General features: G+C 39.8%; 3 protein-coding genes across 3 annotated transcripts; all 3 read left to right on the top strand.

Annotated features, from left to right (window-relative positions):
• Positions 1-1,944, top strand: LOC144628197 (kelch-like protein 21). The gene has a single exon (XM_078486261.1). It carries the CDS (start codon positions 30-32, stop codon positions 1,788-1,790), a length of 1,761 nt encoding a protein of 586 aa, XP_078342387.1. The 5' UTR covers positions 1-29; the 3' UTR covers positions 1,791-1,944.
• Positions 1,945-5,425: 3,481 nt separating this feature from the next.
• Positions 5,426-12,415, top strand: LOC144667524 (EKC/KEOPS complex subunit TPRKB-like). The gene is made up of 5 exons (XM_078528951.1): positions 5,426-5,606; positions 8,479-8,601; positions 10,485-10,574; positions 11,084-11,170; positions 12,179-12,415. Exons 1-5 carry the CDS (start codon positions 5,448-5,450, stop codon positions 12,263-12,265), a joined length of 546 nt encoding a protein of 181 aa, XP_078385077.1. The 5' UTR covers positions 5,426-5,447; the 3' UTR covers positions 12,266-12,415.
• A 2,901-nt stretch (positions 12,416-15,316) lies between these two features.
• On the top strand, positions 15,317-19,413 carry LOC144628182 (uncharacterized). Its single transcript, XM_078486244.1, has 3 exons — positions 15,317-16,447; positions 18,200-18,278; positions 18,937-19,413. Exons 2-3 carry the CDS (start codon positions 18,212-18,214, stop codon positions 19,194-19,196), a joined length of 327 nt encoding a protein of 108 aa, XP_078342370.1. The 5' UTR covers positions 15,317-16,447; positions 18,200-18,211; the 3' UTR covers positions 19,197-19,413.
• Positions 19,414-25,029: the final 5,616 nt, after the last annotated feature.

Here is a 25,029-nt window from a genome sequence, read left to right as displayed (position 1 = left end):
TGATTTAGCTTTATTCTATCATCCCGGCCATGGATTCTCTACTTGAACCGATCCCAGATTCCAAGGAACATACATTTTGCACTGAAATGATGAAACGCCTCGATATACAGCGAAGGAACGAACATTTCTGTGATGTAATTCTAGAAGTTGGTTGTGGTGACGATCAAGCTCGTTTGAAAGCTCACAGAATCGTGTTATGTGCAGCAAGTCCGTTCTTTTTCAACGCTCTGAACAGTGACATGAAAGAGAAGAAAAAAGGAGTGATCCGATTGGAAGAGACGAGCAAAGCTGTAATGGAAGAAGTCTTGAATTATCTGTACACAGGAAATGTCGAGATTTCTAAAGAGAATGCATACGAGTTGTTTGCACAAGCAGATTATTTTCTGCTTCCAAGTCTCAAAGCTTTGTCGAGCAAATTCATTTTGCAAGCGTTGGATATTTCCAACTGTATCATGTCTTATTATTTTGCCGTCAAATATCAGTGGAAAGAACTACTGAAAGGAGCGAGGGAATTCATTCTTGCTAACTTTGTTGCTGTGGCTGGAACTGAGGACTTTCTGAATCTGAGTGTTGAAGAGATCGAGGAATGGATTTCAGATGATGAAATCATTGTGAAAGAGGAAGAAGAAGTTTTTCACGTGATTGTTAAGTGGATGGAGAAGGATCGGAATAGCAAGGATGTAGATTTTTTGCAGTTGCTACGTCATGTTCGTTGTATTTATGTGTCACGCAACTTTGTGTTCAATGTCATGTTGCAGCATCCATTGGTGAATGCCAGTTCAGCGTGTACAAAGTTTATATTAGATGCTATGAGAAAAGTATCTGATGGTACAGACGAGTGCTTTTTTTCTCAGTCTCCAAGAGATTGTCTGAAGTCGCATGAAGATACTATAGTTGTTTGTGGAAGAAAGAAAACATTGTGCTATCTTCCTTCTACAAACAAATGGTATTTTCTGGCTTCAATGCTATCGACACGTCATCCTTTTGCATACACCATGAGTTCTTTTCACAATAAATTGTTCGTTGTTGGACAACCTATGGATCCAGATGGCAGCGTCACAGAGTGCTATGACCCATCACATAACCAGTGGACCTCCACTAAGGCTCCTGAAGTTGTGAAGCTTTTTTCAGCTGCTGTCACTCTGCAAGGTTTCTTGTATATTGTTGGCGGAGAGGACAAGGATGATAACCAGATTAGCACTGTACAGAAATTCAATCCTGATACAAATCAGTGGCAGCAAGTCTCTTCACTCAGTAGTCCCAGAAGAAGTGTATGTGCAGTGGCTGATGGAAGCTATTTGTATGCTATTGGAGGTATCATTGGACATGGTGAATATCTGGACATTGTAGAAAGGTATAATCCAAGAAGCAATACCTGGGAGAAACTTCCTTCAACTCACGCAAAGAGAGCATCCGCTGGTGGTGCAGCCTTTAAACAAAAAGTGTTTGTGTTTGGAGGCCTTAGCAAACAATCGACAGCTGGGGATCCCTGTGAAATGTATGATCCAGACACCAACATGTGGAGTAGCATTCCAAGTGCTGTTGCACCAAGAAACTATGCAAGTGCTGTGAGTTTCCAAGGGAAAATATATGTTTTTGGCATTTTCCAAAATGAACCAATCAGACAGCATATGTCCCTGGGTGTGTATGACATTGATAAAAATGAATGGCATTACTGTATGGGTTTAAAGCTTCCTCATGGACACAAAGGAACACACATTTCTCCTTTGCGAATATCAAGAGATGTTTTGGCTAAATGCAAGGAAGCCATATCAAGTGCGACGTCATGATCAGTGCTTACACTCCATAACAGTCCATAACAGTGCAGTACAGAAAAATGTAGAGCTGTCAATTCTCTCAGGGTAAATGTGAATCTCATGTTTGAGGTTATTGCCGCACATTTTTATAGTTTGGCCACAAAATGTAACTTAAAAATACCCTGGAGTTGAGGGCAAAAAAATGGATTGTGTTGTTGCACAGAAAACTTAAGTTCTGTTTTATGAAATCCTTCATAAATAATTGTTCAATGCTGGTAAAAGATTTTTAGTTGGTTTTCCTTTGAAATGGTTACCATCATATATGGTGCTATCTGTGCTTATCCCCATAAACCTTTTTGCTTCTCTTAGCTGGTAGCCCCTTGGCATAAGAAACAAAGGGCTCTGGAAACACAGGACTTCCAGTCCTAGATGCTAGGCAGTCTTATTGTGTACAGAGGTGATGTTTCTATATACTGTGTGAGAGAGCCATGGCATTTTGGACTTCCGTTCAAGATTTCTTTGTTGCAAACAGCTAATTAAAAAAATTCAAATTAATTAAAAATCTTATTTCCCCAGAGCCCTTCATTTCGTGTGCCAAGGCTCTGCCGGCTAAGAGAAACAAAAAGGGCTATGGGGTCAAGAATGGGTGTCATCTTGCTTGGAAATGATATAATATAGAAATTATTTTCTTGGAAAACTGAACATTTCAGTGATAATCTTCTTTATGTTTCTGTCTGGGGCAATGGTTTTCTGATTGTTTTAATTCATGGGATATGCATTGGACGTGCTGGGGCTTTTTTTAATTGGAAGCATATCATGTGATTTGTGCATAGCTCCTTTAAATGATTGAGGATGTAACAAGAGTGCTTAATATACAGTGGAACCTTGCTAACTCCAACCCAGTTAACTTGACCACCACACTATTCCGAACTCAAATCCATTTCCTTTGGATTCACTTTTTCAGTGATTTATTAACAGCTTCCTTTGAACTCAATGCTTTCTTGAACTATGATTTTTTACCCTTGAAAGATCTAGATAGCAGGGTTTAACTGTACTCTGGTAGTTCCCCTAATCATGCATTATGCAGGGATGTCATTAAGGGCCGTAACGTGTAACATCTGTTACAGCTGAGCTCACTCAATGTTACAGGGGAAGACATGGATTGGTGTTATGTTACACTTGCATACAGAACAAAACGCTACAGGTTATAACTTGAATGTTGCGGCCGCTTAAAATCTTAATGACAGCCCTGCATTTTGGAAAACAATGCAGTTCAGCCAACTCTTAAAGGTCAGCCGTAAACATATATAGTTTTTCTTTGAGGTCATGTAGCATGACATTGCAGTTTTACCTTAAATTCTCACTGCAACGACAGAAAAAAAAAATTAGAACTGCTTTACTTTTTCAGACTTTCTCCTTAAGCTTAGACAAGCTATTGAGAAATCCAGGTCAAATATATTCTTAAGTGAAGCATTCATTTGCCTGTATTGGTATTGATTTCTGCCGGGGAAACTACCACTACCAATAACAATAAATTCAAGTTATTTAGATTTTATATAGGAAAAAAAATAGAGGGCTTTAATATACTCAGGGTGTGAACACAGTACTATTTGCCTTTCAGGCTTGAATGAATTGTAGAGTTTGATATATAAGTTTTCATTCAATGTCTTTTATTGACGAGTCTGTAACTCACTAGAAATTGTGGACCTGTTTAATAAGTTGGTTTTTAGGGTAGTAAATGTTGTTGTACTATTGGCATTTTTAAAGCAGTGTGGTTTGAAGGGTTCTAGTGTTCCAGAAAAAAAATGTTTGTTTTAATCCCGGCCTTACCAATCGATGAAACCGATAATCGATGATAATCGATACCAATCGATTATAATCAATGCCAATTTATCGATTGATATTGAAAATCGATGACCAATCGATGACGGAAAATTTTGTGACTTTTAATTTCATCGATTTTCATCGACTGTCATCGGTTTTAATCGATTATCATTGATTTTCATCGATTACCATCGATTTTCATCGATCGCTTTTTATTTGGGTTGATTCAGTATGGGTGTTACCGGTATTACATCAACTCAGTGGCTCTTGAAAGCGATCAATACCTCATTTATTCATTTTCGTGATATACTGTTATGTCTATTATGCATTAAAAACAACATTATTAAGAAATGAGGCAAGGTTTACACTAGCGTATAGATTACTTGAGAAATACAACAGCAAAAGTTGTGTTATGTGCATGTATAAAATGACGTAAGCTAAACAAGCCAAAGAAATATAAACTTGAATAAACAGCAACAGGAAACTCGGAGATAAGTGGCTTGGTCTAGGTAGATTCCTATAATCTCTAAAAGGAAAACCAAGTGAACAAGCAAATACCACAGTCGATCTTTCTTCGCATCGAAGTAATAAACTGGATAGCGAAAAAATAATCCACAGATATTTTTTTGTAGAATGTTCATTGCCGGGTCTATCTGTCGAGTAGCGACCTCCATCGTCAATTAAAGGCCAGTGAGGAGAAATGCAAACCAGCTCAGTTTGTAGGTGGCCTAATTGTTCACGCTGATTAGAAACTTTAAACGCGTTCCCACGCTCTCCCTGTTTTCTCATAGCCACAATCTCCTCACCAATTTCAACGGTGAAGTAGCAGGCATGGTAGCCTTTGACCATAATGTCCATTGCTTTGTCCCCAGCTTTATCCGCTTCTTTAAACATGTCGTTTCAGGATTGCGAAAATCTATTTCCGGATAACCTGGAGAATTGTCCTGGGGATGCCCAAGTAAGCCGCAAGATATTGATAACAATCGATGACAATCGATGAAAATCGATAGCAATCGATGACAATCGATGTAATTAAGGAAATTTTATTTGTGACTATCGATTGGTCATCGATTGGCCGATACCAATCGATATCAATTAACTAACCATCGTCGATTGATATCAATTGATTGATTGATTTCCGATCATCGATTTTGATCGATTGGTAAGGCCGGGTTTTAATTAAACCCAAATGTACCTCAATATATTTTTGACCCAGATATCATAGCACCTGTATGGCACCATGGCCTAATGGTTGGTGTGCTGCTTCCAGTTTGAGGGGTCGGGTTCAATTCCTGGCCAGCGTCACATTAATGTATTCTATTGTGTTTTTGCATTCTCGTCCCCAGAGCCACTTGTCCGTCTTAGCCGGCTGAGCCTGTGAACGAGAAACAAGTGGCTCTGAGGACACATGATTCCATTAATTGGCTATCATTTAACAAAGGACATTTAAATCTTGCCAAGGGATTTTAAAACAGTTGATTTGATTGGCCAGATTTAAATTTCCTTTGTTAAAAATCTGCCAAACAAATCATGTGTTCCCAGAGCCACTGCACTGCCACTGCCGGCTGAGAGGGACAAGCGGCTCTGGGGACAAGAATGGTGTTTTTGGGCAAGACACTCTACTCCCACATTGCCTCTCTTCACCAAGGTGTATCAATGGGTAGCCCCGCAATGGACTAGCATCCCATTCAGGAGAGTAGAAATACTCCTGCGAAAAGCTCCGGCCCAATTAGCCTCGCAGTCGTTAGAGGCATTGTATGAGACCGAATGGTACTAGGTACGCGATGCGTACCTATGTGTTACAACCGCTAGAGACTTGGAACTATTTGAGATATAACCGCTGACTAATAGCGGTCTAAATTCAAAATGGCGGACGTGGAAGGCCTTTTCGTTCAATACAACATTGAAAACAACCCCAGCTATAGCATGAACTTGGCTCTGTTTACGGATGTGACAAACAGCAGTGAACTTCGGCAGCTGATCGTTCAAGGAAAGCTTGAAGCTGCTCTTTTAAACGCAAGCATGGTACTGTATGTCAATGTTTATTATTATGGTACTTTTCTTAGCTATATAGACTTGGTAAAGCTATATTTTACACAAACGTTTACCCAGGATTTAAAGTTCTGTATTCGGTCTAAACTATGTTAATGTCATGAGAGAGAGGATAATATACGATGGTGGGTTTTATTTATTATGGTAGCAGTCAAAACCCTTCAGTTCTTTCTTGAAAAGAATTCGCCACTTTTGTCTTCAGTCTTATTGGAAAGTGATAATCTCAAAAACTTTCAGTAAACTTAAATGGGCATTAAGGTCGCGCAGGACCCTTGCAATCATTACTATGTTTTATTTAAAGAGTATGCACGAACTGCGACGACTGAAGCCGACAACAAACGAAATATTCATGAGAATGTTTGTTTTTACACTCTTTTTTACAAGAGTTGATTCGCGAGGAACATAAACTTGGTGCATTCTATTGTGCTATGGCTAGAGCGAATTTTTAAATTTCCTTCTCAAAATGAAGATAGCACGTTTCGAAGTTTAGATTTCACATTTTTGCTCTCTTAGAAGCCATTAACTTGTAGCAGTTTTTGAAATCGAAAATTTCGTTCTAGCCATAGCACAAAAGAGGTTATGATTTATCACTGTGCTATATAATCATTTAGTTTAGTGCGCTGTTCTAGCTGAAAACTTGGACACAAAATCGCATTATCTGCAGTTAAACTTTTAAGGGCTTGTAACATCACAGACAAGGGTCATCTCTCAGTAAAAGAACAATCATGATGTAATTCCATCATCCCTGAATATCCTTGTTAAATTTTAGAGGAATCGATGTTCAAAATATAGTGAATTAAAGCTTTACAAGATAGCACTCCGTCAAGAAATTTGGCTAATGAATTTATTTATGAGCAAGGGTCCCGCGCGACCTTAATAGATCTTTTTATTTTATCCCTTTATTCCCCAAGCTAGGATAAACTAGGTACAGCAAACTATGTCTTAATCCAAGAGATTTGTAAAAGCCAGATGGTGGTTCAGTCCTCATGACTGTGTTGGTACACTAGCCTGCAAAGACACATGGATTTCAGTCTATTATTGGCTATTGTGTACTGGTAGCCTGTGAACAAAAGAGTAGGAAATCTGTCTGTGTTTACGGGCTACCAATTCTTGGTTTTCATGTTACGTCATAAAATTCTGAAATCAAAATTCACTAGGCCTACTAAATTTTCGTTGTCATTAGACGTAAGATAAGCTAAAAATATATCTTTTTGCAAATTTCCAGAACGATAGTGTCATTCTTTTTTTAAACATAGCATTTTGAATATTTGAGTTCTCCATCGTATGCGACATCAAGCTGAGTGCCATGACAAAGCTGTTTTGTTTGAAAAAAGGCCTTTCCTTTCCATTTTCAGCAGATTGAACATTTCAGATATAATAAGTGGTGTTTATGTGAAACTGTACTAGCTCATGAGCCAAAGATTGCCGCTGTTGTAAACAGAATTGAGTTCCAGATGGTTTCTCTGACATCGCGGCGGCCATATTTGTGTCCCTCGGCGGGACACAGTTATGGCATCTCCATACTAAGCTTTATAAATTTGCGTGGAAAGGTTCGGCAAATAACTCGCGAACGGTACACCGCACAGACCTGAAACTTGGAGAAATTGTTTATCTAATTATCGTCTATAATATTTGAAATTCATAGCTTCTGTAGTTGAATGGTTTCGAATTTATTTTTTGATTGCGTGACAGTAAAAAACCAGCAATACACAATAACAAATATAAAAGACCAAGCAATAAACTGCAGGTAAACAATGACTTCAAAACGAAGAAAATACAAAGGCTATAATTTTACATGAAGACATTCCTCACTGGTAGCCACACAAGAACTGAGGGGGACATTGGCAGGTGCGGACCACTGCAGTTCTGCCAAAAAAAAATCAGCAAATCCTCCCGGGGGGGGGGGGGGGGCACTCCCCTATATGGCCTATACGGGGACGTGCCGCTGGATAGGGTATGGTTTTTGACTCCTCCGGTCCTGAACAGGGTATATAATTTCAAGCTCCTCTGTCCTAAACAGGGCCTGAAGCTGTCCTAGACAGGGTATGGCTGCAAGACTGTCGTCCATGTATTTACATTGTTTTCGCTTTCACTTCAATAAAAAGCATTATTTTATTCGGTGGGATAGGTGTTTTTGCATTTCAATGCTTCAAACATCGCGTATGGGATGCAATCACAATAAAGCGTAAATGATTGTTGATGTTGTCCTTTGTCCTAAATAGGGTCTTAGAATAGGGGGTGTTGTCCTACACAGGGTAGGCATTTTAAGTTTTTATTGTCCTAAACAGGGTCAGGGTTTCAAACCTCCAGCGGCACCCCTATACCTAAACTTAGGTCAAGTACCCCCCCCCCCCCGGCAAATACTGTAATACCACTCGATCATAGCCAGTGCCTTAGTTGTCCTAGTGGAGGGGGTGGGGTGGGGGGAATGAGTGGCAGGACCATAAAAACAATGACACCATTTTTTTGGTTGTTAAAACAATGAAACTATAGATTAACTAGAACCAAAAATACTATCACATGTCATATTAACTTGAGTGACATAATATAACTGTCTCAGTTTGTTTCCATACTAATGATCAGAAACCCAAATGAGGATTAGTTTTTGCACAGGCTATGGTCAACCAAAATTCTAACAATACTTATCTGGCAGGTTTGGAGAATACCACAATACCGCAGTTCATGATTAGAATTACTGAAATACTGCATAAAAAATTGACCAATATCGCAAATCCCATATCCCCCTCAAAAGTTGTTGGGATAGGCATTTGTGATACACAGTAAACAAATATTGTGGAACAGAATGGAGTAGAAATAATTTGCAGATTATTATTTTACTTTGTAGGTCTCAGATCCATTTCATGTGGTCATAGCTGGACATAAAGCTTTTCAACTGTTTCAACAAGGGAAGATGAAGACCAGGACCCTTCATTCAGAGATTATTTTCAACTTGTCGCCTTCAACCAATGTAAGTACAGTTGAACCTCCGCAAATGAGCACCTCACATAAGAAGCAAAGGTAAAGTCTACATTGAGCCAAGTTTCCATAGCCAGGGTTGTCAGTGGGTTTTTGAGTAGCAGGTTCCATCCAAAAAGCAGGAGGCTACGAAACACTCAGAACTTGATAACACACACTCCGAACTGACCTTCTAATATTAGCCAGCGCAGTATTCGGAGTAGCTGGTGAAATGCGCTGGTTGCTGGCTTATTTTGACAACCCTGCATAGCATTAAGTGACTAGGAATATTTCTACTCTCCCTGAAAGGGATGCTAGTCTATCGCTGGGCTACCTCCAGTAGTTAATTTGCTGGTACCCATTTATACACCTGGGTGGAGAGAGGCACTATGAAGGTAAAATGTCTTGCCCAGGAACATAACACAATCACCCCAGCCAGGGCTCAAACAGGGACCGCATGATCTGGAGTCCAGCGAACTAGCTTTTAGGCCACTGCGTCTCCCCCATAAGTGGACACTTATGGGGAAGTATTAGTGGGTACTTTGCCCTAGTCCCAGCCACATGAAAATGTTAGGTCTTTAACTTCCCATTAGTGGAAACCTTTGTCAGTGGACACTTTTTGCTGCTCCCAAGGTTGCTTATTAGAGGTTTCAATGTGACAGTGAACATTTTCTAAGAGAAACACCATTAGAAACAGCTCAAATTGCCTGCTTTAGAGTTGTATCTGCCTAGAGTTGATGTAGTTAAACCCTTTTAATCCATGAGGTCAAAACTGGAAAAAAATCTTTGCTATATAAAAAGACTGTAAATATTACCAGTAGTTCTTTACATGCCCTGTCCATAATTATGAACTGTGGAAATATATTGAATTCATGATGATCTTGAAATTAGGCCAACACTGCATAAGGATTCAGGCCTATTGTTTGTGAAGAAAACTGCATTTGTGGTGTTGGCCTTGAGCAGTATTTTTAATCAGAATTTTGCTGAAAAAGATCCACTGTACACCTTTGTTGATAATGAAGATCATATTAGTGGTACATTCCCTACTCCCTGGGTATGGCTAAAGGTCGGGACACACTAGGCGACAAATTACCATGACAGGTGTTTGCGACAAGTCGCTCTATGTGTACTGCTTCAAAACAAGCTGCTACCACAAGGCGCTTGACACGCAGCGAATTTAATTTGGAATAGTGGGAATGTGAACTAATTTTCCAATTTAGTTTGGCAAAAATGTACATGATGCTCTGTCATTGGCTAATTTATATTTTGTGACAGCGATTTGTCGCAGAAGTGTGCACACGCTGCGACAATGCTTGGTCGTCGTTTGAATTAGTGCGACTGATCCCAGTGACAAAATTCTGTCACAGCGACAAAGATTGTTGCAGAAATGCTCCATGTCACACGAGGCAACATGTTGCAGCAACTTGTCATTGCGACATGTTGCAGCGACTTGTCGCCTAGTGTGTCCCGACCTTAAAGGTCAAATGCCTTGGATTATGTCCTCAGGGAACCCCAGACTCAGAATGTTGATGTTTCTATTTGATCAGTTGATAACAGGCTGGTCATCATTCAGGAACTTTAATATAGATTACTGGGCCGGGTTGTTCGAAAGCTGATTAACATTAACCCATGATTAAAAGCTGATCGAGGGTTCAATTTCTCTATTATTATTTTTATTGCTTATGTCATCTGTGGAGTTTGAGATTAGTCGACTTCAAAACTGGAAGACAGGGAATATTAACAGAAAAAACCTCACTGAACGTTGAAAAACTGATATCAAAATTCATGCTAATCCTGGATTAGCTTTATCGCGCTTTGAACAACCCAGCCCTGGTGAAAGGGTTTCTAGCAGCTTACTGAGTTTAAGAACTTAACTATACTTTTTTACTTTGGCAGATAACTGATTCTTTCAAGAAGTTTGGAATACTAGACAACACAAGCAATGTGTTAGTGGTGATGATAACACAAGAAGATGCTGTTAAAAAAGTAAGAATGGTTCTTGAGTTTGTGCTTGTCTTATAAAGTATTTTTGTGTTTGTGTTAATCAATGAAATTAATCATGTATTTCATTTGATTAATGGAATAAACATAAATGAATTCTTTACAGAGCATAGTAGCTCCACAAGTTGGCATTTTTTCCAGTATCTGTGTCATAAATTATTAGGAGTTTTGCTACTCCCTTAGACTGGGATGCTAGTCCTTTTCAGTTCACCTCGCCACCACCACCACCACACACAAAGTGCCATGCACGCACACACTCAGGGTTTTGTAAAAGTGGTGTAAAAGTTCATTGGTACCCATTTATACTCTTGTTGCGCTGTAAAAGTCAACTATGTTTATCAAGAACACAATGCAGTTAAAATGGTCACAGCTTGAGCCCAGAGCACTTGATCCTCAGTTCAGAACCAATTAAAGCTTTATCCATCTGATAAATAACAGAGAATATTGACTATGTCTTTTTATGTACAGTAGACTACATTTTATTTTCTCCACAGATTTCAGAAGTAAGCAAATTAATAAATGGAAAGCTTGTCACATTAACTACCTTGAGTACAATTTGTGACCAAGAGAAAATAAAAAAGGTAATCGTTTATAATATAGCTACTTTAGTTTACTTGTTAGTGTGGTTAGAAGGGATAAAATGGATCTTCTAAATAATACATGTCTGGCTGAATTTTAGCTAAATTTCAGGGGTCTCATCGTATTGAAATTTTCCTGGACACCTTCCCTGAGTCTTGATTTCTTTTGCCAGGCTGAGAGCGTCTTGTGGTTGCAGAAAAGATATCCGTCTCGCTGTCTTTCAAAATATCGAATTAAGCATTCGCCATTCATGCTAGAAATATCAAGAATTAGTATATACCACACAAGTGAATAGTGCTTTTCGCACGCGCTGATTGGTTAACTCGTAGGTGATAAGCAAAGTAATATTCACCTCCGAGAAGCTAAAGAGAAACAAAGTGCCTTCGCGTGTCGCTCTGTTTACCGAAAGAAATGTTTTGGTCCGCTAGTTATTCAACTTGTGTGGTACATACTAAAACTATAATTCATCTTAGTGTCCGGTGTGTGTCCAATTATTCACCTCCATTTCAATGAATAATTGTTAAATACCTGGCAGTTTTTTACCTTTCTAGCATTCAGTCAAAAAACAGTTTTTATCCAGTACCACGTATTGGCATATATTCGGCCATCTTCTTATGTCGATTTCTCCCGGGAAAGTAAGTGAGTTAGCACAGAGGGGAGACAGCCAGAATTCTGTCTGTGACATTTTTTACACAATGGCAAGAAAAAAACGCAAACTGTTTTTGTGTTTTCTTTCAATTTTCAAAAACACACGGTCTGTATTTCAAAAAACACACACGGTTTGTATTTCCTTCTTTGAAATTAAAGGCCATGTTACACGACGCAATTTTTTCTGCAACTTGTCTCGCAACGTTGCAAAAAGTAAAGTTCAACTTTTTCTGCAACTTGCAACGCGACATTTTGTTGCATTGCAGGTTGCGAAAATGGTGTGTTACACGTGCAATTTTTTTTTGCGCTGTAGGAAAAATTGCGTCGTGTAACATGCCCCTAATCTTCTGTTTTGTTTTTAGATTTATGGTATAACAGAAGAGGAACTTCAATGTGGATCACTACAAGATGGAATTATTACTCGAATAGCAACCAAAGATGCTACATAAATTGTTATAGTGGCTTGCGATTGACTAACAAACATTAATATTTATTTCTTTTCTTGGACTTGTTGTGATGAACTGAGATCCTCGTCGCTTTATAAGACAGACGGTGGTGTAGACCAGTTTGAGCCAAGTCAGATTTTTGGGGCTTGTGTTTGCTGACTACATTGTTTGAAGTTGGTCATAAAGGCTCCTGCAACGCCCACTTACTTGTAAGGCAAACACTCCTTTTTGTCTCGTGTCGTCATGACGACGTTGTCATGACGACACGAGATAATTGTACAGGGGGATATTTTCCCGCCATGTCAATATTTTTCCCGCCATGTCAATATTTTTCCCGCCATGTCAACATTTGCTTTGTGAGGCCGCGGAATTTTCCCGCCATGTTATGAAATTCCGGCGGCATCCGATGACAAAACAAATGTTATCAAAGAATAATTGTTTCTTTACAAAGGTCGCAACTAAAGCGCTGGTTTATCAAACAGTAAGTTAGGAGTATTTATTGTAAAGGGCTTATTATGTAAAAATACAGGCACGCTATAAAAAAGAGATGACGTTTTTTTCTGAACTTGCAGCAAACGAGCAAATTTTAAGTGGTCTAACAGGCAATAAAAATGGAACAGAAATAAGGCCCCTTTTAGCTGGCAACAGTGCCTATCCGCTAACGAACTGGCTAGTGAAACCCTACCCGGACAGAGGACGCCTGACTCAGGAGCAGCGAAAGTTTAAAACCTAAAGTTCGGTGCGCTACGATCTGTAGTGGAACGAGCATTTGGCATGTTGAAAGTTCGTTGGAGAATTGCGTTGAAAAAGGTTGAACAAAAAACGAGCATCATGATCCTAAAAAAGACTATGATTGCTACGTGACTTTTGCACAACTTTGTATTGAAAGGGGTGACCTTTGTGGCATGAATAACAACAATTTAATAACAGAAGATAAACGATTAGATAAAGACAATTATTTTGATGCCAAATCTTTAAAAAGGTCAACTGTGGCGTTTGTTTGTTCAAATCTAGCGTTGTGCTGTTCCATACTTTTTCCCACATTTCAATAAAAGAACTCTGCCAGTCTGGAGTCGTACTTTTCTGCCTTTCTTTTTTCAGGCGGTTCTGATTCATCGAGAGAAACATTTACACTTTCGATTTGCAAAGCCTCGTTTACACTCGGCTCTGAGGTAAAGGTAGAACTCAATGTATGACCGAAAGAGGGAAATTATATTTGATGAGTTTTCTTAGGATTGAAGAGCAGAAATGTCAATCTAAAGCGCAAAACATACATTGCTTTTTTATTTTTTTGACCCGAAGATTGACCTGAGTCAAGAGGCACTACATGTAGCTTCATATATCCTGCTGTGAATTCCACGCTACAATGGACACAACTTTTATAGACGACAACAACAGCCTTTTCAGTGCATGAATGAAGCTCTTAAGAGGAATACACGTAGATGTGACGCATTTTTTTCTTTAAATTAGCTGTACGCTTTTCAATTTTGGATATATTTGAGCTGCAGCCAGCAGTTATCAAGAAAAATACAGACAAGTTTTACGTTCTTAAAATAACATTCTAACCTTTGCCGACAAGATTGTACTGAAAATCAATGAAATTAATTGTAACTCAAGCAGAAAACGCGTAGAAGAAGAATGAAATACACCAGGTTATTACAAACACATAATACAATGTACTAACCGAAAGAGAGAAATTATATTGATGAGTTTTAGAACGGATCTGAAAAGCAGAAGTGTCTAATAATCAACAAGATGTCATTAGATGGACCTGCCTGTAAATTTTTCGTTGTCGTTGTTGTGCATATAACGCTAGTATACCGCAACTTAAATTGAGCGAGAAAAGCAGTTTTTAACATGAAGCTCTAAAATCTCTTTGGAGTGTCTTGTCTTGTGGTCGCTTGTAAAGTTTTAATTTGTGCAATTGTGAGATGTATCAGAATAACAGCTTCACGTTGCCAATTTAAAGAATAGCGTGCTTTCATTTGATATCTATTATTTTATCTTGAGAGTTTTGGAAAGTAGTTGAAAATCATTTCTGTTTACCAAGCGTAGGAAAATGGTGGATGTTTCAACAGGATATTTACTGTAACAACTGTATTTATAGAGATTACAGTCGTGGAATATAGCAGATATGGTAAAAATGTTGCTGAAAGAGAGGACGATGTAAATATCAGTTGTTCGATCGGTAAGCATTGTTCTTATCTTTGTGTAGACAACTTTTTTTTAAATTTAGCCGCGGCAACAGATTGTATCGGGGTTAAAGAGGGATTGTAATCTAAGCAATTAGTTGGTCGGGATTGAATGTCAAAGTTAATCTTGCACACATAACACATGTCGTTTGAACAAAAGGTTTGAATCGTTTGAATCGTTAGTCGATTGAATACCCAACCATTTTAAAGTTATGACCAGTTATGGTACAGCATAGTAAGCTCTGTGTAGAAGTTAAAGTCTCTCTTTAAAAGTGAGATTTGTGCGAGTTAAACACTACTACATAGTTTATTGCGTACGTTCGCGCGGAATCACATGTCAAGCAAGATCGAATGTTTTCTATTAAGCAGAACCTAGCAGAATATTTCATTCAGTAGATTTAAATAGCGAAGAAAATGACTGTAATTTACACGTTCATCAGCCGCTGCGTTGTAGCTTTGGCGTTACAAAGACATTAAGACCGGCTCAAGAGTGACCAAAACCAAATTTCTCCTCACAATATCAATACTAAATCAGGAGAAGAGGTTATAAGAATTAACAAAATCATCACCACTCGCATGTCATTATCACTTAACAGGCTAAGCGTTCACGAATAAACACCCAAAGCGATATCTCATATAGCGTGAAGAAAGCACATGGAAGTCATAGTATAAGTATACAGTAGAATGTATGCTTAGTGAACCAAAGTGCAATACAGTGCAATGTCTGTCATCTTTTTTCTGCTGTTATTGGAGTTATATAACTGATCGACTTTACAAGCAATAAATAGACGTGAAAAGCGATCTCTTTTTTAAATAAACTCTAAAAAGTGACACGAGACACTAAGCCCAGAGGGCTTTTGATTCATTGCCGAGTTAGGAGCGGTTTTCAATCGAGCATCGGAAAACCAAAACCAAAGTAATCACTCTGGCCAATCACAAAGGACGGAGACAATCTAGTAAACCAATCAAAACACAAAGCAAATACATGTAGCCGATTCAAAGCGCGGGAAAATGTGCGCGAGCGGGTCACGATTGGTTTTGGCTTTACTTCTGATTGGTCGAGAAAGTGGCGCGAGTTTTCGAAACACCAAATCCAAATTAACGAAATGAATCAATAGGAGCTTGAAGTACAAACATGCAACCAGTGCCAAGCGTGGGAAAATACGTGCAAGCCAAGTCGAGATTGTATTTTGAAAGCTGTTGCTCCAGCCCTGATGAACCAGCGTGTTTGATTTTGACGGACTGTCGGTCGAATTAATCAAAATTGTAAAATCCACTTTCACACACAATTAGCCTTTTAATGCGAAATTGAAGAAAACAAGAATAACATTCGACTGGAACGTTTTGTTGTCAGATGTCAGTTGTATAGGCTTTGATGCTTTGGTGGTTAGTTGATTTACAACTGAGCGTATGAACGTCCAGGCCAGGCCCCCTCTTATACCGGAGCTGCTAGTTTAAGGCAAACCAAAAGAAATGATGACGTCATGCACTACAAACCGCCTATAGAGGGACTGTTGAGTATTCCTACCCCAGAAAAGCCAAGTCAAAGTTGACAAGGTCTCTTCTTGCTGGGTGGTAGGCGAATTGAACAAAATAAACCCCAGGTGGTAATGGAAGTATTTTAATTTTCGCTCAGTGGGAATGGAACCCACCTAGCCCTGCTTTTGATTTCCCTTCCTAACTTGGGGTTAAGCCCAGTGGGAAGATTGTCAAACATTGTCTGCACATTTGTATGGTTAAATAAAGGCTTTACAGTTTCAAAACATCAGTTGTATCCATTTATTGGTTTACATATATTCCTTGCTGATAAATGAAATATTTTGCTACCTCGTGAAAACAATGGTCAAGTTCATTTGATTGACAGATTCGGCAGGTCGTTATTCAAATATAGTGAAAAGTCGAACCGCAAGTTTGTTCAGCACAGACAGGGGTTGTCAAGCTCCGACTTGTTTGCAAACATTAGGCAGGGAATACAGGGCTTCAAAAGATTCAGGTGAGATTGTTTTGGTTTTATGCTCACCGTTTCAAGTTTGCAAAACAATGAAGGCTTTTTTCCTGCATATATAACAAACTTGAAGTAATTTCAGTTCGGGCAAACCCAATGGAACTGTGAAATTATGATCGCGTTTGTAAACAATGACACATATATCACTTACATTTAATTTATCTTGCGACATAAATGCGTTAATAATCCTCTTTTAAGTGTCCCTCAACCTTAATCAATCATAACGAAAAGATAATATATAATTTTGAGTATTTTATAAAGAAGAACAAAAGATAATGTCATTGTGATAGATAGCTTTAAAACGTTAATTGTTTCCACACTCGTTCAAACGTTAACCGATCGAGTTAAAAGTAACGTTGAACGTTTGTTTTTTACAAGTTACTTCTCTTCCAGTCGGCATATTTGGCTGTTAGATAGGAGATTAACGTTTTTGGCATTTTCATCGAAGTTATAGACGGTTTATGATACGCTAGTTGTTTATTTACACTATGAAGGGAACCCCGTTGCGAATGACACCCTAGCAAATTAACACCCTCGTAAAGTCAACAATTTGATGAATCCTTTTCTAGTTTGAGCACGAAATAAAAACGTTGTACTTAAACTTCAGCAATTCAAAGGCTCGGTTATGCGTAGGACGTGTAGAAAACTGAATAACTAAATTCAGAAAAGCTTCTGGCAAAGCAAATTAGAATATTCCCTTGACTTTTTTCGCTGTTTCTTTGACAAAAACCCGTAAGAAATTATTCCAGTTAGAAGTTTTCGTCCTAGTAAATAACTTATTACAACTTATAGAGTCTTTCAAAGGAAGTTCTTTAACGTTAATTAATTAACTAACACAAACGCTCAATTCTTAATTAAGCGTCATTTATGTAAGCGTCTTTTATACGCTCAAGTAACTCTTTGTCGAAAGAAATCTGTTGTCGATTTGTACCAACTTTTGGTAGAAACTTTGTTACACCTTGAAAAAAAAAACGATTTTGAGTTTTCTTAATATAACAAAAGCCTTAAGTCACCAATTTATCTGAGAGTTTCCTCTTTTGGTCAAAAAACCCCTTGTTTATGTAGAAAATAAGGAATACGACATTCAAATTTACTTGTCTCGATTTGCATACAAATTAATTTGTTGATAATTGCACAACGAATCTGTTCCTCAGAAATGATCTAGTACAGCACAAAATCTTTTTAAATGCTGCAAAGTAACCTGCTTTTTCACTGCAAGACCATGCAAATTTACTTTCGTGAAATTTTATCAGTTTTTAGCCCAACAGAATACGATGCAAACTGGCTTATGGCTGTTCCGAGCCACGGATTCCAAAACATGTATCACAAAAGTTACAAGTTTTCCTTTTGTACTTGTAAATATTTTGTCGTCGCTGTAGGGTGCTGTTTTTTCATTTGAATGAATGTCATTGTGTTTCGGTATATTAGACACGGCCTCTGTCACATTACATCCAAAACAACTGAGTTTCCCGTGTGCTTTCTAAACGAGAGAGAGTATAGGTTTGTCGGTCGGTGGTCTTTCCAAGCAACACGTATTGCTGTCCGAAAGAAACTGGGTACACGGATGAAAAGTTGTTAATTCGTGTCCAGTGCTCCGACTGCAGAGCCTCCTCCGCTTTCTAAGACCTCTCCCCCCTCCCCTCCCTACTGAGGTCAAGGCTATAGGGGTGCGGGGGGCGGGAGGGGTACGGAAAAAAACCTGGGTAAAGTTATCGATTGTTAATGTTTTTATCCTCGCAGGTATCCACGAAAATGAGTCTTATCGACAAGCTTTCGACCACATTCTGGCAGGAAGTACAGAATTCTTTAATCAGTGATGGTAAGAAGTCGTGTTCTAAAACCGTTTTCTTCTCACAGCGATCAATGTGTTATTTCTCCCTACAATATGTATCCATTTTTAAACGGATAAGTGATGAGAATTACGAAAATAATCAACAGGATGTTGCAAAGGACTTTGAACAATTCAAACATTGCCCGTCCCGTCGAACAGAAACTTCATCGCAACGTCTAGACTGAAAGATAGAATAACTAGGAAAAGAGAACCACTGCTCTTGCTAACAATAAGCTACAATACGACATGGTTTCTAACTTTTTTTATTTTTATTACACAAAGGGAGCTGTGATTAGCCAATCTAAACTCCCTGCAAAACCAAGAATTTTTTTTGTTAGCATAGGCTGTCGATTGGCAAAGCGCGCAATCTGATTGGCTACACAGGTGCCTTCTGTAGATTGATAGACAGCTCACGGAGAGCGCGCTCAGGTTTTCGCTGAATTTTATCAATCAAAACCTTTATAAATCAATTCTAGCGATATTCTGTGTTTAATAGATCAACCACTAGGTTATGCTTAAGCAATTAACGGCTCGCTCTCAGGTTCTATCGACTTAAAAAGGTTCTATCAACTATCAGCCGATAGAAACCTTAAGCCTACCGTCTAATTGTTCAGTAATTAAAACTGAAATATTGTCCATCTTTCAGATCTTGACTTCAAAGAGTATATCATCACTCGCTCTCAAAAGGACGGCAGCAACTACAAATATGCTGTCCGTGTCAATGACGACAGTGAAGCCCCACCAAAAATATTTCACCTGGAGGGTGGAAGCGAGAAGAGGGACCCATTGAAGGAATATCGCACCTTGGAACTACTCGTGACGCAAGTAGATGGAAATAAGCTGTACATCACTGGCATCAGAAAAGACGGCGACTGTGTCTTAAAGATCGCTGGCCCAAAAACCTGAGAACTTTGTCAATACTCTGTGTTACTGTAAAATAGTCGCTAGGTAGTCAGCAGAATTTGTCGATAAAATGTAAGAACTGTATAATTAACAGATAGATTGTGAACTCGAAATTTCTATTTAAGCAATAGTGTTTCTGCCGTGGAACTATTTAAACAATAGAGTGTTTCTGTCGAGGAACTATCGGCTGATAGTTGCCCCGCGGAAATTTGATGTTCTTGAAACAGCTTCGAGGGCAAATATGCTAGTTTTAAGAACATCAAATTTCCAAAGGGCAACTATCAGACCGATAGTTCCGAGACAGAAACACTCTATTGTTTTTATTGTTCACCACTAAATTTTCTTCCGCGCGCACATACAAAAACAAGCATCGTGAATTATTTTTACTTTTGAGGATAAAAAAACTCAATTGAAAGCCGAAATTTAACAAACGAAACAAAACCAGACGAGAAACCCACTAAATGCAGTGAATTTGGTTGGATTTTTTTGTCTGCAGGCAGCTTGTTTACAAAAAACAGTCACGGGCGGGCACTATCGATCCGGGCATTTTTCTTCGGCGGGCACTATTTTAACAATAGAGTGTTTCTGTCGAGGAACTATCGGCTGATAGTTGCCCCGCGGAAATTTGATGTTCTTAAAACAAATATTAGCCCGAGAAGCGAAGCTTCGAGGGCTAATATGCTAGTTTTAAGAACATCAAATTTCCAAGGGGCAACTATCAGACCGATAGTTCCGAGACAGAAACACTCTATTGTCTTTATTGTTCACCACTAAATTTTCTTCCGCGCGCACATACAAAAACGAGCATCGTGAATTATTTCTACTTTTCAGGATAAAAAACTCAATTGAAAGCCGAAATTTAACAAACGAAACAAAACCAGACAAGAAACCCACGAAATGCAGTGAATTTGGTTGGGTTTTTTTGTCTGCAGGCACGCTTGTTTACAAAAAAAAAGTCACGGGCGGGCACTATCGATCCGGGCATTTTTCTCGGGAGGGCACTATGGGCTGATAGTGCCCTCCGTCGGACGGGCACTATCGCGTCACGTGTTCAATTTAAACCAATCAGAATCGGAGAAAATTTAGTGGTGAACTATAACTGCTGATAGTTGCCCGCGGAATATTAGCCCAAGAAGCGAAGCTTCGAGGCCTAATCAGGGGCGGATCCAGGATTTTTCAAAGGGGGGTGGCTGTTTACCAATATTTTTGTTTACTATATTGTTCAAGCCCCAGTTTTTTTATGGGGGGGGGGGGTTCAAGCTTTTAGGCAATTTTTTGAAAGTGGGAGTGCAAATTATTTTGAGTCTGAGGCCCATATTTCATGGAGCCGTAGGCTCTCTGCCCCTAGAGGGGTCTGGGGGCATGCCCCCTCAGAAAATTTTGAAAAGTTCAAGCCTATTAGACGTGATATCTGCGATTCTGAGCAGCTTTATACAGCTGTCAAATAAGTTACTAAACCACTGAAACCATATTTTTTCCCTCAACTTAGTTATATTCCAGAGAAAAAATCTAGTTCTCAGTTATGACATGAACAGTGATTGAAATTTAAAGTTGACAGGCTACGAACTTACAGGAAAGAACAGATCTGCTTTTTTTTTTGCTCATCCACGTGCGTGGAAATTTTTAGCACCTGGCAAAATAGCCAGGGGCCACTTTTGGCGACTTTGCTTGCTTGTGAAATCGCTTCGATGCGAAGAAACGGTAAGAAAACTCGCTAAAAAAGATGTAAATGAAGAAGAAAATCATTCCAGCAAGGCTAAAACAACCCTTGAAAGCTAAAGCTAAAAAAAATCTAAAGCTAAAAGAAATCTAATGTTTTGTTGCATTAAGCCAGAAGTTCGTAAAACAGGCTGTCGAAAATCTCCTATTTTGGAAAAATGGCGTTTCTTAACTTTGAACGGCCGCCTGACTATGAAAGGTGGATGGACGTTGTCCTTATTTCTATTTCAATATGTTTATTTTCATTTTTCTGGTGGATCAAGGGGGGTGGCTAGCCACCCAATCCACCCCCCCCCCCCCGCCCTGGATCCGCCCCTGCTAATATGCTAGTTTTAAGAACATCAAATTTCTAAGGGGCAACTATCATACAGATAGTTCCGAGACAAAAACACTCTATCGTCTTTATTGTTCACCACTAAATTTTCTTCTAATTCTTCTTTTCTTTTAATTTTTTATGACGTAAAAATTTAAAGCCAAAATGTAACCGGCGAACGAAACAAAACTAGACAGGAAATCCACTAAATACAGTGAATTTAGTAACACACTTTGTTTTGGCACGTAATCGATAGTCAGAATCACTTGATAAAAAAAGCTGAGGCGAGTCTGGGTGAGCAATAAGTTTTGTATTTTTTTGCGTGACTAGACTGGATGAGTCAATTGTTTTTTCCATTATACTTTTGCATTACATTTTTCCTTTTATCTAGTGTGCCTTCCATTCGACTAAAAACCCAGTACATTCTGGGAACAGAGATTTTTCGGTAAGAAATTTTCGAAAATAGCAATTCCCTTCTCTCCATTTTGTCACCCTCCTCACTACCCCCTTTCTTGCAAGGAAGATAAAGGGAGAAACTTTATAAGCAGGCAAGCAATTATTTAAATATAGCTATGTGTCCCTAGAGTTATCCGTTCACCAAAGCTATAATTCTGTTAATTCAGTTGTGGAGAAGTGTTATTAAACGGCATTAAATTAGCATTAAACATTGTCTACCCCATTCAGTTTATGCGCAAGCTGACCTGGAAATGTGAAATAAGCCCCTTCCTTTCAAAGGGGAGGGGGGGGGGGGAAGGTGGGGATGTACGGCAATTATAACATAATTTTCAATACCGTCTTTCAGACCTAACCTCTAAAATTCATAGCCGTTTTCAGACCCGACGTTTTGCGTATCTGTGGTGGCAAATCGCGCTTTTATAGATCGATATTATTTGGTTAATTCTCCTAGCCTCAAAAACCAGCCTAGTGTCTAGGCGTTCTCCTTCTTTCTCGTCCGCGAGGTACACATAAGGGAACGGGTCATTGGTGGCCGTTCGGCCGTTGCACGTTGCAACTAGATGGGAAGGGAACGTCTGGGCCTGGTGCTAGTATAGTCTGCTAGAAAACCATTCCCTTTTGGCTTTTGGGGCGGCACATACCAATAGCTTGTATGGGGCTGTATCCTAGTCAAAGTGGCCAAGGGCTGCAACATTGCTAATCCGGTAAGCAAACAGTTACCTTGATTTCTTTGGCAGGATTAAGGCCGATATTTGTGTCACATTGCGCAATTGTTGCGCGCAATGGTGCACAAGTACAAACGTACCCTTTCATTTTCGTGCCTAGAGGCGGCGAACCTTTTGGTCAGCACCAAGCGATTCCTGTTGCGGTAAGTACGTAGTGTAGTCATCATATAGTGGTTTGACTAAATTCTATATAGGGGTATTAATAGAGGGGATACAGAGCCCTACGTAGCTATACACGGCTATACATAGCTATATACGGCTATACATAGCCCTACATAGCCCTACATAGCAATACATAGCCCTACATAGCCCTACATAGCCGTACATAGCCGTACATAGCCGTACATAGCCCTACATAGCCCTACATAGCCCTACATAGCCGTACATAGCCGTACATAGCCCTACATAGCCCTACATAGCCCTACATAGCAATACATAGCCCTACATAGCCCTACATAGCCCTACATAGCCCTACATAGCCCTACATAGCCCTACATAGCCCTACATAGCCGTACATAGCCGTACATAGCCCTACATAGCCCTACATAGCCCTACATAGCCCTACATAGCCCTACATAGCCCTACATAGTCCTACATAGCAATACATAGCCCTACATAGCCCTACATAGCCGTACATAGCCCTACATAGCCGTACATAGCCCTACATAGCCGTACATAGCCCTACATAGCCCTACATAGCCCTACATAGCCGTACATAGTCCTTCATAGCAATACATAGCCCTACATAGCCCTACATAGCCGTACATAGCCCTACATAGCCCTACATAGTCCTACATAGCAATACATAGCCCTACATAGCCCTACATAGCCGTACATAGCCCTACATAGCCCTACATAGCCCTACATAGCCCTACATAGCCCTACATAGCCCTACATAGCCCTACATAGCCCTACATAGTCCTACATAGCAATACATAGCCCTACATAGCCCTACATAGCCCTACATAGCCCTACATAGCCCTACATAGCCCTACATAGCCCTACATAGCCCTACGTAGCCGTACATAGCAATACATAGCAATACATAGCCGTACATAGCCCTACATAGCCCTACATAGCCCTACATAGCCCTACATAACCCTACATAGCCCTATATAGTCCTACATAGCCCTACATAGCCCTACATAGCCCTACATAGCCCTACATAGCCCTACATAGCCTTACATAGCCCTACATAGTCCTACATAGCCCTACATAGCCCTACATAGCCCTACATAGCCCTACATAGTCCTGCATAGCAATACATAGCCCTACATAGCCGTACATAGCCCTACATAGCCGTACATAGCCCTACATAGCCCTACATAGCCCTACATAGCCCTACATAGCCCTACATAGCCCTACATAGTCCTACATAGCAATACATAGCCCTACATAGCCCTACATAGTCCTACATAGCCGTACATAGCCGTACATAGCCGTACATAGCCCTACATAGCCCTACATAGCCGCACATAGTCCTACATGGCAATACATAGCCCTACATAGCCCTACCTAGCCCTACATAGCCCTACATAGCCCTACATAGCCCTACATAGCAATACATAGCCCTACATAGCCCTACATAGTCTTACATAGCAATACATAGCCGTACATAGCCGTACATAGCCCTACATAGCCCTACATAGCCCTACATAGCCGTACATAGCCCTACATAGCCCTACATAGCCCTACATAGCCGTACATAGTCCTACATAGCAATACATAGCCCTACATATCCCTACATATCCCTACATAGCCCTACATAGCCCTACATAGCCCTACATAGCCCTACATAGCCGTACATGGCCCTACATAGCCGTACATAGCCCTACATAGCCGTACATAGTCCTACATAGCAATACATAGCCCTACCTAGCCCTACCTAGCCGTACATAGCCGTACATAGTCCTACATAGCCTTACATAGCCCTACATAGCCGTACATAGCCCTACATAGCAATACATAGCCGTACATAGCCCTACATAGCCGTACATAGCCCTACATAGCCCTACATAGCCCTACATAGTCCTACATAGCCCTACATAGCCCTAAATAGCCGTACATAGTCCTACATAGCCCTACATAGCCCTACATAGCCGTACATAGCAATACATAGCCCTACATAGCCCTACATAGTCCTACATAGCCCTACATAGCCCTACATAGCCCTACATATCCCTACATAGCCCTACATAGCCCTACATAGCCCTACATAGCCGTACATGGCCCTACATAGCCCTACATAGCCCTACATAGCCGTACATAGTCCTACATAGCAATACATAGCCCTACCTAGCCCTACATAGCCGTACATAGCCGTACATAGCCGTACATAGCCTTACATAGCCCTACATAGCCGTACATAGCCCTACATAGCAATACATAGCCGTACATAGCCCTACATAGCCGTACATAGCCCTACATAGCCCTACATAGTCCTACATAGCCCTACATAGCCCTACATAGCCCTACATAGCCCTACATAGCCCTACATAGTCCTACATAGTCCTACATAGTCCTACATAGCAATACATAGTCCTACATAGCAATACATAGCCCTACATAGCCCTACATAGCCGTACATAGCAATACATAGCCCTACATAGCCCTACATAGTCCT

This window comes from Oculina patagonica, chromosome 10 (assembly GCF_052425735.1).
Source record: "Oculina patagonica isolate OP01 chromosome 10, crgOcupat, whole genome shotgun sequence".
NCBI classification, from domain to species: Eukaryota; Metazoa; Cnidaria; class Anthozoa; order Scleractinia; family Oculinidae; genus Oculina; species Oculina patagonica.
Note: the sequence above shows the minus strand (reverse complement) of the source record. Positions and strands in the feature narration are given on the sequence as shown.